The sequence below is a fragment of the Typopeltis vanoorti genome, chromosome 16, assembly GCF_054136105.1.
Source record: "Typopeltis vanoorti isolate ZY-2024b chromosome 16, IOZ_Tvanoo_1.0, whole genome shotgun sequence".
Lineage (NCBI taxonomy): Eukaryota > Metazoa > Arthropoda > Arachnida > Uropygi > Thelyphonidae > Typopeltis > Typopeltis vanoorti.
In genome coordinates this window covers 62,686,005-62,698,642 of record NC_143564.1, presented here as the reverse complement: position 1 = coordinate 62,698,642, position 12,638 = coordinate 62,686,005, and the positions used below count along the sequence as shown (strand labels likewise).

Here is a 12,638-nt window from a genome sequence, read left to right as displayed (position 1 = left end):
TTTTCCAAGATATCAATTTAAAAAGAGAGAGAGAGATAGACAGAGAGAGAGGGAGAGTTGATATTTTGCGCTTGTATTTTATGGAACGACCATTGGTCAAATATATACAGATGGATTAGGAATTAGAATAATTAGCACTAGTAAATGAGGTTCATGGTTTAGCGTGTTTTGTGAATTATATGAGTTCTCGGACTCAGTTGTCATTTTTACGAAAGGGTAAGCCTCATTCTTTAGAAAGAAATATCCTCCGATTCCCATTCGACACACAGGTGGATAGGAACTAGAAATCCTCATACGTGCTTGGCATCCTTGCCGTAATCTGAACCAGAGAAGCATTCAGAAAAGAGGTACATAACTTACAACAGTGCATAACTTACAGGCGTTATGCACTGTTGCAAATGGATTGAAAATGAGGTTTGCTAAGCGAAAGAAAGCGAGTTTGGCTCACACATCCGGAAGAGTACTGAAAAATAAATGAAACCATGTGACTGGAAAAAAAGTGAAAGATTAGAAAATCCAGTCAACAGCGATTTCATTATTCCTTTACTTATTTTGCTTTTATAATCCTTTTAGAACATCCAGGTTAGAGATTAGCATTAGTTTCCAAGCAACAACTTGTTATCCCATCTCATGGACGTCATTCACCCACTTGTTTAATCTATCCAGGCGGTTGTCAATTGTCGATGTGACGTCAACATCACCAAGAGATGAAAATACAGAATAAGCTTTCTGTAGGAATGCCAATTATTGAGTGATATTCAAATTAATGAAATTCTTATACTAAAAAGAAAGCATTGCACGTCGTTTTTTATCTTAAATGCTTATCAGACGACTGCCATGATGATGAAATTTTATTAAAAAAAAATAAATAAAAATATTTGTCTGCACTATGAAGAGCAGCGCTCGTCATTGTGCCGTACCAGACAACCTCATTATAGAAGTTCAGTTAAGGATTAAGGCTGAAAATCCATCAAATATTTGACCGAAGATTTATCTCAGATCTCGAACACTAAGAAAATAAATTAATTACTTTATCCAAAAGGGCAGAGTGAGCCTCGATGGAATCAAATAACACCCAATATGTCTACATAATGCGTTGAAATAATAATGAAACGTGCGCCCTTGATTTTTAAAACTACAATAGATTCGAATCTTCTTACGGCATGAAGAATCCTTTTAAGGACTTTTCCATTTGAAGATGAATGATCCAATCTTACTATGGAGATAATAGGATTTTTATTTTTGGAAATCTGAAGACAAGTCCTACTATCCTTTTCAAAAGAAATCGACTAATGATGTTAGTCGATTTCTTTTGAATTTCAATTTTTTCAATTCTACATTTACTTTAGAAATTTTATTCACAATATACTTATGAAGGAGTACTTGCTGACTTTATATTTTCACACTCTTTAACTAACATTGAACTCATGGACTCCAAACGTTTTCATGATTAAACTGAAAATGAAAACTTCAACCGATATTTTGTTTATTTTGTTTGATTTTAGTTGTTCTTAGTAATATGCGCGAGCACATATTAATATTAACATGTCCTTTGTTCCCTGAGGCATGTTTTGAAGGGTTCAAATCTACTATCTATGCATTTTAGATGTTCTTAAAATCGACGATCTTTTAGCAATTGAAGAAGAGCTTTTATAAAACGATATTATACGGAACCCTAGCACTGTGGATTATCCTGGAGGATTCATTGTAAAAAGGAATTATGTCTTGTAGAAAAGCTATAAATTATGTGCAATAGTTGTAGCAAGTTACACATGTGCTGACTGGTGGATTAGATTAGAGCAATATAGGAGACAAACATCTGATTGAGTCTCTCTATTAGTTATTAGGTTTCTAGTAGAGATTTTGAGTTTGCTGAATGAAAATCAAATTTTCTATTATTTTCAATGAAATTTCTGACCCTTTCGTATCACATTTGCAAAACGAAGTCAGATTTTTTTTTTATCTTCTCTCCCCTCCTTAATTTGCTCTTGAAAATGTTTTAATCCACGGAAGCTACTATCTCCGATCGAATCTATGAAAGTTTCTAATATAATGTGTTGGAAGGGAAACAACCGAAAGATTTTGATTCATCGTCTGCTAACTAGCATTGTTTTTTTATTTCTCCCAAATAGAAGTTCCAATATTAGCATAAGAAAGAGTGGAGAAAATGAGTTCTGCTATATACACAGTACCTAGTAAGTATCTCCATTGGCAACATTATTTCAATCTAAATGTTTTTTTTATTTTATTTTATTTTGAAGTATTGATTTCCTCCATTGTTTGCGGGGCGTTGAACAAACTATCTCACATACCTTTCCGAACAAAACTTCTCTAGTCTCGATATTTGTTCGAAATCTTAAAGGACACGTTCCGATCAGACAGTTTGTGATGCGTATCTCGTGCAGGCGGGTTACTCCCACTATTGGAACTTCTCCTCCTCCTCTTCTCTTTGTATTCTATCCTTCAACGCACAAAGAATAGGGAGAGGAGCGCGAGTTGAGTGAGAAAACCAAGAATTTGCAGTGGCAGTTCCCTTGGGTGTCGTTTTAGAATGGTGGTAATTTTTTCCAGTTTCTATGACACGGAAGCTTTATTTTGATTTCTTTATTATTTTCTTTTTTTATATAAGCAATTTTTTTTTCTTCAGTCAACCGTTTTAATTTTCGAACTTCCGCAGAAGCCAATCAGGCAGAATTTTTTTTCCCGTATAGAAATGTGAATTATACGTTAAAAGCTTCCAAGATGAAGCCAAGAGTTTCTGATATCTTACTGAATTTTTGAAATGCTTTCTATACGTTTTCTTTGCCTAAATTTACAGTAAATACTTTTCTCCTTCTTTGCTTACCTGAAGAGAGCATTTTCAACTCATTAATTTGTTTTTAAATTCCTTAAAGATGAACTTGAGTCTCGCGATAATTACTGTAACAAAGTATATATTATGCTATCAGAACTTGTCCCTTCAATACGAGCAGTAATTTTTGTTATTACATGGTGTGTATACATATATATTATTCAAGGCCTTGGAATGGCAAATTACGGTAAGTCCAGTCTTCTGTATTGTGTAACTCCAAACATAGCTTATTTTATTATATTAAGTTTGTAAATAAAAGATCTGTTTGTAATTTTGTCGGCAACTCTACCAATAAACCAACAAAGAGAATTACAGTCGCTTGTTCTTTTTAATGTTACTATATTCGTATTCGTTATATTTTATTATGTTGCGTAAATGCTTCATCATATTCTCTATGAGAAAAGCGGTGTTTTTTTTTTTTGTTTTTTTTTGGATGGGGGAGTTGTTTATCGATAAACAGATAATTGCGAGCCTGTTTTTCCCAAAGGATCATACAAGAGAAAGATTGGTGTACTTTACCAACGTACTCGTTTTCTCATCATTAATTTAGGAATAAAGTAAATATGTCGGACCAAGTGCGATAGTTCGCTGGCAATGTGCCAGTAAGAATTCTAACATTGATAGTAGCTGCGGGGAGGAGGCGGAGGAGGAGGAAGGCACTTACTGTGACACCTTCTGACAATGCCGATACTTCACAAAGAATAATTTCACTTGAATTTCAAAACTCTACTTTACAAGTGAATTTGTTGTTTCTCTTATAAAAGAAAGTTGCAAAAAACAGATGGGCGACTATAAATTGAACTTGTTTTGTATCCGCAGTGATCCATTGGATTTTTTATTTGTATTAATGTGATTTCCGAATGCGATCTGCATAGAAAGTACTGATGCTAAAAATTGTTTAGCTAAAGAACTATTGGACACATAATTCATGCACATTTTTTTTCAACACGATTGGCAGTTTGAGATATTCACAAATAAATAAAATAAGAAACTGAAAGCATAAATTAGTGAAGAAACGATATGAAAGTAAGAGTCAACTTGCATGTAATGCAAGTTGACTCTTACTTATGACCTTATTTCGAGAGAAAGAATAAAGAATATTTTTTATTATTTTAAACCAAATAAGCAAACAAATGTTCGCGTTTGGAAGTAAAGTTCTTCAAGCGAACAACAGCTTAGGAAATTTCATGAAGAGACATGCTTTTGATTATAAATTTCACTGGCTTATAGATGTTTACAAGCGACGATTCTCATTGGAGACAAAGCAGAAACTCAGAATACGTGTATAGAGGTCAAGTCTGAGAGTTATTCAAGGTTGTTTTTTCATTACTCACGATACTAATAGTGATCAGATCACTTAGAGACAAATATGTTTCAGATGTGAGCTAATAACCCCCTGCAGAATCGAAAATACTTCTAAAGAGGAAAGGCTCATTCATATTCCTTTAAGAACTGAGCGGCGCTTCCTTCCTCTTTCCAATAATTATACTTCAAAAAATGATTGTAAGGATTGGATGAGGAGTTTACTGTTGTGCTGTTGTAAAAGTAAGTTAAAACCGATATTGTCAACGATCCAAATATGGATTAGCATATGAGAATGTTTGATGCTTATCGATTACAGTTTTGTTTACCCTGGTGCCTCTAACTCGGTTGGTATAGAGGAGTCCTGGGGTTGAAAAGATGCGGGTTCGAATCCCGTCTATGGTTTGAAGAATCTTTATCAAGTCTTCTTAATTAAATGTCGAGTTATTCGGTCTCTAAATCGGGTTTTTCTTCCTTAGAAATAGGCAAACGTGATCCTATTATTTTTTTTTACAGCTTACATTTTCGTGGAAATTTCGTGTGTGTGTGTGTGTGTGCAGAGTCCAGTAATAATGCTGGATTAATAAATGATTGCATAGAAATGTCAATAAATATTTATATTTTGAAATTTTAAGAATATTAATTTGTGATACTCTTTAAGTGTACTTAACTGAACTGTTCAATTTTTTTTTCTGCTTAAAATAAATAAAAGAGAACGAACTTTTAGTTGAAATCTATTGCGTTGGACAATTGTTTTATTTGAGTTTCAAAGTTAACTGAATTAGTTTTATTTTAATTTCAGAATGTTTGGCATTCACTTCTTTCCTTACTCTACTCCGCGAATAAACACAAATCAAACGATAAGAACGTATTACATATTCATGAAAGAAAGACATCGAGTCAGAATAAGAATTAAAATTTAAAAACAAGCTCCGATCAATAATGAAGAATCCAGTGATAAGAAAAGTCGTCTTGCAATGAAAGAAAAACAGGCTTTTTCTTTCTTTCTTTTTATAAACAAAGTCAAATGGACGAATACTTTAAACATAATTAAAAAATTATTTTAATTTATTTATACAATATGGTCTTTTAGCTTTTCTATAACTTTAATGAAATATTATCACTTAAATCTTTAATTATCTCTAAGCTTAACCGTTTCAAAAACAAAAATCCCTTTCATTTCCACGCCACCTGCGTGTTTATTCCAAAGTACAAAAAAAAGTGAAAAGAAAAAAGTGTTTAAAGAAACGATCCTAAATTGAATTACGTCACCTTGTAAATGATTACCTTTTTCCGAGAGCGACCTCTTTTAATGAGAACGTTTTTGCATTGTTATAAGTAACAGTAGAGTAAACAAAACTCCAGTTAAGGCAGTGACTAATTAATCAATGCGATGACACATCTTCTCGTAAGTATCCAACAAACATAAATCTTATAGCTGTGTTCGAAATGATCGATCATAAATGTGTTTGTTTGTGTATAGCGTTAGTGAATGCAATCAATTATCAGCTTTATGTAACTGCCTTCTCCTCTTTCTATTTCACTGTAGGGAAAAATAATAATTAAAAAAAAAAAAAACGAATTACAACCCACTATCAGAACTTCGTAAGCAGTGTTTTTTTCAACTGCATGCATAAGTAATTAGTTCACCCCAGCTTTTTTTCTCGTTAAAAACAAATTATTAGAGAAAAGGATACTGGCCGATTGATTATTGTCAGCCAATAGAGGACGTGGGATTCTTCACCATGACAACGTATGGGTTGACGGTGCACTCCTGATCTAAACAGAACGTCTTCTGAAGTCAGTTACACATCTCAGTAGGTTTATAGAACTAGACTCCCATCCTAGCGATCATCACTCGTTGTGAGACTATATGTAGTGATATTTTATCCATAAATATCACTACATATCACTTCTAAAGTGATATAAATATTCCTTAAGAGTCGTTGAGACGGAATTTGAACCCAAATCTTCCTCCTAAGATCACGTCATTCGTTCGACTGCACTGTAGAAGCTACCAGTTAGAAAAAAAAAAGAGAATTTGAAAACGATAAGTGATAGATGTCCATGCGTTTAGCCTAGTGGCTTTACGCTTCGCAACCATATGCCTGAGGAAGGAGTGTCCTAGGTTCGATTCCCTCCCACGACGTGAGGAGCTTAAGGATCTTCCTCAGCCATAGCCGATCTTGGGCGTGGGCAGCAGGGTTTTTTCCACCAGTACATGTGGGGTTTTTCATCCCGTAAGCAGACAAACCGACCCAGTGAACACACAGGCTACAGTCATAACGGGAAACCACCTTGCTCATAATCATTTCCCTAGTATGGTTGCATATAGCTATCCTCACCAGCCGTATAGCTGAGGAAATAGAATACAATTGAAGTGATAGATAAAAAAAAAGAAGACATGACATAAAAAGGCTAATTTAAAATCAGTTACAGAACTATGAATTCCAGTAATTGGTCTAATGTAATCCACAGAATTTTAAATAATAGCGAAGATCTTATATGTTCTTCATGGCTTAGGGTCTCGCTAACATTTCATGTTAAGCGTGAAGGAACGAAACACGAGTAGAAGTACACTTTTATAAACCACCAATCCACGTTGATGTCACGAGTAAATATTTCATATCCCGAGAGATGATGTTTGTCTCTGATTCATGCAAGTGGCGCCTTCAGTGGCCAGAATTATAAATGCAGTTCCATTGTTGAGAGACACTTTCAGCAAAGTGCACTTACTTTATGTACGATGGCATTTAGTTTTATGTCTCACTGCAACACGTACCGAGTTACTGTATACTAAAGAAATATTGCTTGACTTTTTTTAAGAAACTACTTTGTTGAATACTCTTCTGTTCATCATTTATGCTTCATCATTTCTGGTGTGTTAACCACATTTCTTTCTCAATTCTCAGTAGAAGTTTAATCCTGTTTCGTGAAAATGGGATATTTATTCACAAAATAGCTCATCACTGTTGATTATAAATTCTACTTTCTTCCTTTCTTATATCGGTTACCTAGCAGCCGAATATCTAAATTTAGTAGAAGTACATATTCATGCGAAATATACTAGCATTTCTTTCTTTTTTATTTGTTTCAGTGTGGCATTTAGAAATATGGAATTACGAAGTTTTTTTCTTTTATATTTGCTAGCTAGTTTTAACATCTGTTAAAATTCCTCCAGAAAAAGAAACATAATCCTTAAAATAATGATTATCTGTTTAATGTCACTGGTAAATTATTTAAAAGAATCTAAAGTTTATATAAGATCCTTTAACATCTAGTTTACGTTAGGTCAAAAAAAAGAGAACTTCTGGATATATATTTATTAAAGACAGTTCATATCATGGACGATTTGATTTTCCAATTACAAATCTAATGTTCGCATGAGTAACATCTGCTATGATACAGCGATGGGTTCCAATCACATGGCTCTATAGCAGGTTTCTATGGAATTTCTGAGTAGTACGTAAACTACCTATCTTGAAAAACGTGTGTAATTTTTTTAGAAGACAACAATCAACCCATCCTTATTCACCTTACACACTCTGACGTAACAAATAGAAAGGACATTTCCCCCTGTTGTGTTAGTGTCATCACTGTTTTATTTGTTCTTGTATTTCTCCATTATTACGTTTCATCTCCTCAGAATCAATAGACCTTCACAGTGAAATGGGGATGCCTCTGGGCCATATCGAAAGAAAGATAGGTTTCCTCTGTTTGGAAATACCCGGATTTCAAATCCCCCAAGGCGGTGAAAACTATTTTCTTGACCTTTTCAACCAAGGTTGATTCAGATTATCTCAAATAGAAGTGATAGGGTTTTTCTCTCGTAGAAAGTTAAATTTTTTTTTTCTTCAAAATAATCTGTCCAGATAACATAATACTGACAAACATAATACTGACATCTGGTGGTATTAGCAGCCTTCATAATTATGTTCACATAATACAACCTTACTCTCTTAAAACTTTCCGATTAATTGTCAGTAATGGCAGATAATAAACGCAAAGCATAGCTCAACTCGAATATTTATCTATTGGCTCTTTGCATTGAAATATAATTCATTTTAATGAATAGAATAGCCATTCATAGAACGAATCATTACGACAATATCAAGAGATTTATAGTCAGTTTTATTACTCGTGTAGAAAGTGGGTTATTTTTGCAGTTGAATGTCGCATCTGTAAATACGAATGTAAACCGAAAACTATTCATGAGAAATACAGAATTTGTCGAGTTAATAATAAAGTTGTAGAAGTATTGTCATTTGATTTAGAAATCAACAATCGGTGCACGTGAAGCTGATAATATGAGTGTCTTGACAATCAATAAAAGTAGAGACTGATTCTGTCGATTCATCCCATCTACCAACTGAGTGGCTTTAAGGAACGGTAGCTGAGAATACACTTTACAAACCAGTAGACCACTGCTGGACTTAAAATGGAAGGAACATGCGATCTTGTCTTAAACATCACATAAACATTAAAATCGAGTTAAAATTAAATTCATCTAATAGTGAGAAAAAACGCTTAAAGGCAAGATGGTTGTTTTGTTCTACATAGTGATTCCGACCACACGATAAATGAATGATGCCACAATTAAATACCTCAGTCTGTTTTATCTCCAGTTATGTAGCAAAAAAGACTGTATAGACAGTAATTAGACAAATTATTTCTATATGCAATAAAATAGTTTTTTGGCATGACGAATAAGTCATTGTGACGTCATTTTCTGTACCATTATAACAACAATAGGTTCTGCGTGCTCACAGTGATTGGTAGTTACATCCGGTGTTGAAATGATCACTAATAGATATAGATAATAGTATCTACTACAACAACAATCATACCTATAAATATCTGTAATAGTTTCTATAATAATAATAGATATTATCAATAAAAGTGACATATGAATACTGTTTGTTAAAGTTAACTACCAGTATGTCCTTTGTGCAAAAAGTATGTAATTCACAATGACGGCTTTAAAGCTGTGTCCTCCCACTCCGATGATTTCATTTAGCTCATTTATTTACTGCGCCGGCGCGTTGCGGTCTTCGCAGCTGCAGTCTCGTTATGAAATTTGAAATTTTAGTCATTTATGGTGTTTCTGCGCTCTGTATTAGAATAAACAGATATGTCCGGTAGGAACTATTTAATCAATAGGGTTAAGGGACTTAGAGAATAGGATGCAGTAAACAGGTGATAAATAAAGCTTCATGCGCACCACTGTGCATATTAAGGTGACATGCACTGAGGGTGTTATTAAATAACTAAAGAACAATTGGCATGTAGAAAGTAATTGTATTTTATTTTACAGACAACGAAACCTCTCCTCTGTATTTTGCAACCTTCAGGTGGCTTTCACGATTATTGAACAAATGCAACCATAATCTATTCTCAGAACGAAAGCTAACCATGGCCGATGGAAGATATCTCTCTGGAGCTCCAGACCCAACATCTAATGGTGAAAGGAAAATAATACAAGCACTTGAAGAATTTCGCTTAACTTATCTATGGAACAAATCTATAAGTACTGCCTATAAACATTATAATAAATTTTTTAATAGGAAAACATTACTACGCGATCAGTTAGATGTGTGTGGAAAGTTTCGATTTGACTTTATTTTCGAGGTAGGTGGAAGAGTAATCGTGGTGGAATACGATGGCAAGCATCATTTTGAACCCGTTCAATTCTCTACGAAAACTAAGGAACGGCTTGATTATACCAGGGAACACGATATTCACAAAACTAACTTCTGTCTCATAGCTCGATGCAGTATGTTGAGGATCCCTTATAGGACCACTGAATACAACGAAATTAGATTGTGTTTAATGGAGTTCATAATGAAGGCAGTCAATTGCAACCATTGTTTAATATGGCTCGCTGATAACAAACTGTACGATTTTTATATCGATCTTGCACTTTCTATAGGGAAAGAACCCATTTCGGAGACATTTGGGGAAAGTGCAACATCGAACAAGACCGAAGTTCAGAATCGTACATCTAAACACGAACTTTCCGGCAACGAAACTGTAATTATTACAGGAGAGGTGAAAAGAGTTTTCCAAGATACCCAGAAGGTGGGATGCGTTCAGAAAGTACTACAAGAATTAAACATTACATTCGAGACAGAAAAGAAGTATAAGAAATTAACGTACGAATTCTACGTGTCAAAGTATCATTTGTTGATTAAGTATCCTAGTAATGATTCGGAGGGGTACGATATTAATTCTCCAATTAACAGGAAATATACCAAAGAAGGAAGGGATTTGATCTCTAAGTCTGAACCCAAAATGTTATTTAATGTACTGAAGCTTAGCAGATTTCCGAAGGAAGAATATGTTTTGATTAAAGAAAAGCTTTTAGAGATGCTACTGCGGCTCGAAGTAGGTCTGTGTGATGGTCATAACAACGGGAACTCAAGTGGACCGAAAGAAGTCGTTCCTAAAACAGTTATGAGGAAGGGTCTTGAGGATATTAGTGATATAAGATGCCGAGCGGAAAACAAGTCAAATGTGAATTCCAGAAGTGCGGCTTTATCCAGACGATCTCAAAAAACTTTAACAAGCGTGAACGACCAACCAATAAAGGAGTCCATGGTGAAGAATAGAAGATACCATAAAGGAGTTAAAGAAAACACATTCCCTCTGAAAAGTTTTACGGGTGTTCCAACTGACGAAATGATTGATAGGATGTCTAAATTAAAACTTAAATGAATTAAAATTTAAGTTTTAAAAATTTTAATTTTTAAAACTTAAATTGAATTAAAAACAAAATTCAATTTCATCCTCTTAAGCTCTCGTCAACAGATGTTTTTTTTTCTCATTCTTATTCTGTGATTTAAATTCTTTGCGATGTTCTACGTACTCAATACTTTTGCAATTCTTGTTAACTCAAGCATACGAAGTGTTGCTATTAAATAACGAGGCTGGTTTCAAAAATGTGGTTTATTATTAAAATTGTACAACTTAATTGTTTTCCCCTTCAACATACTCCCCTCCTCTATCTATGCACCGTTGCATACGAATTTTCTATTGTTGGAAGTAGTGCTGCAAGTCATCAGGTGTTATCTGCTTCAATAGCGCTGCCGTTTTCTCCTTCATCTCATCAACTGACTGAAAATGGGAGCCCTTCAATGCCGATTTCAACTTTGGAAAAAGGTAAAAGTCGCATGGAGCTAAGTCCGGAGAGTCAGAGGGTCAGACAATTAACTAACATTATTACCTTGAGGTTGTGGCCAAGCTGAGAGAACGAGTGAGGAAGAAGAGACCCGATCTGTGGATGAACAACGCTTGGATTCTCCATCAGGACAACGCTCCAGCCCACAGCACACAGTCTGTAAAGTTGTATCTGGCTGATAAGAAGATACCAGTGTTGGACCATCCACCGTACTCTCGAGACTTAGCTCCATGCGACGTTTACCTTTTGACTTCCAATGACTTCCAACAATGGAAAACTCGTATGCAACGGTGTATAGATAGAGGAGGGGAGTATGTTGAAGGAGCTAACAATTAAGTTGTACAATTGTAATAATAAACTACATTTTTGCAACCAGTCTCGTTATTTAATAGCCACACCTCGTATGATAAACATTGCAAAATATGCCACGTACAAATACAGTACATATTAAAATAATAAGGATTATTACTGTTGATGTTATTTAATGAACAAACATGAAATTACGTATGAGTACAGGTTTGCTAACAAGCAAATTTCTGAGCCAGTTTGCAAACTCGAAATGGTGTTTTGCTTGAATTTCGTCTAACTTATAAGGATGCTCAAAAAACAGAAATATGTGATACAGATCCATTTGATCTCATTTTTGAGATCACATATCCTTGCTATGACTGTTTGAAATTAAATAACGTTCAATGGTTCAAGTAAGTCCTATGATGTAGCATTTTACGTAGCATTTAAAAGTTTATAAATATGTAATATAATACTTATTTTGAAATTATGCAATTTATCTTAATTTGACAATGCCGCTGTTATATTTCTTGTATTATTCTATGGGACCAATTCATCCAATGTTTTTTTTTAAATTAATGTTTTACTCTTGTTTCGATAATAAAATTAATAAAATTTAAGAGTTGTTTATTCGGAGTTTGTACCGTCAGTGTGTTAAAGTGTATTTCTTCACACCAATACAACCACTCACTCACCTACCCACCCACACACACACGTACATTTTTTTATCTAGGAGCTGAAGAACATATCAGACTATAATTCCGTGAATATAAATGACTTCACTATCATTCTTATCCTGGCAATTGTTTGCTTCACGCAGTGTAATCCATTGTTGGCTACGAGAACATCATGAATTGTTGTCTGTTCGATAGAAGTTATTCAGAGTGCGTTCTGTTTTTTTAAAAAATAACTTTTATATGTATTCATGGAAGTTCATTAGTATAATAAACTACACATAAGGATTATATTAGTTGTGACTAAAGCACTTCAAAAAATTAAGCCACACTTGAGCGAATAACA

The 12,638-nt window shown here is 34.2% G+C and overlaps 1 protein-coding gene across 7 annotated transcripts in view; it reads left to right on the top strand.

Annotated features, from left to right (window-relative positions):
* Nucleotides 1–12,638, top strand: part of LOC150098069 (synaptotagmin-5-like) — a 172,130-nt gene that overhangs the window by 108,537 nt on the left and 50,955 nt on the right. For 3 of the 7 annotated variants that reach the window (XM_090406706.1, XM_090406703.1, XM_090406705.1), the window contains exon 2: nucleotides 9,468–12,228. The exons of 3 other annotated variants lie outside the window; for them this stretch is intronic. In XM_090406706.1, the coding sequence (XP_090262832.1) occupies nucleotides 9,566–10,867 (1,302 nt within the window). In that variant the 5' untranslated portion in view covers nucleotides 9,468–9,565 and the 3' untranslated portion in view covers nucleotides 10,868–12,228. Of the gene's footprint in view, nucleotides 1–2,152; nucleotides 2,196–9,467; nucleotides 12,229–12,638 lie in introns of those variants that run through there. One more of the 7 variants, XM_090406704.1, reaches the window with a different exon arrangement.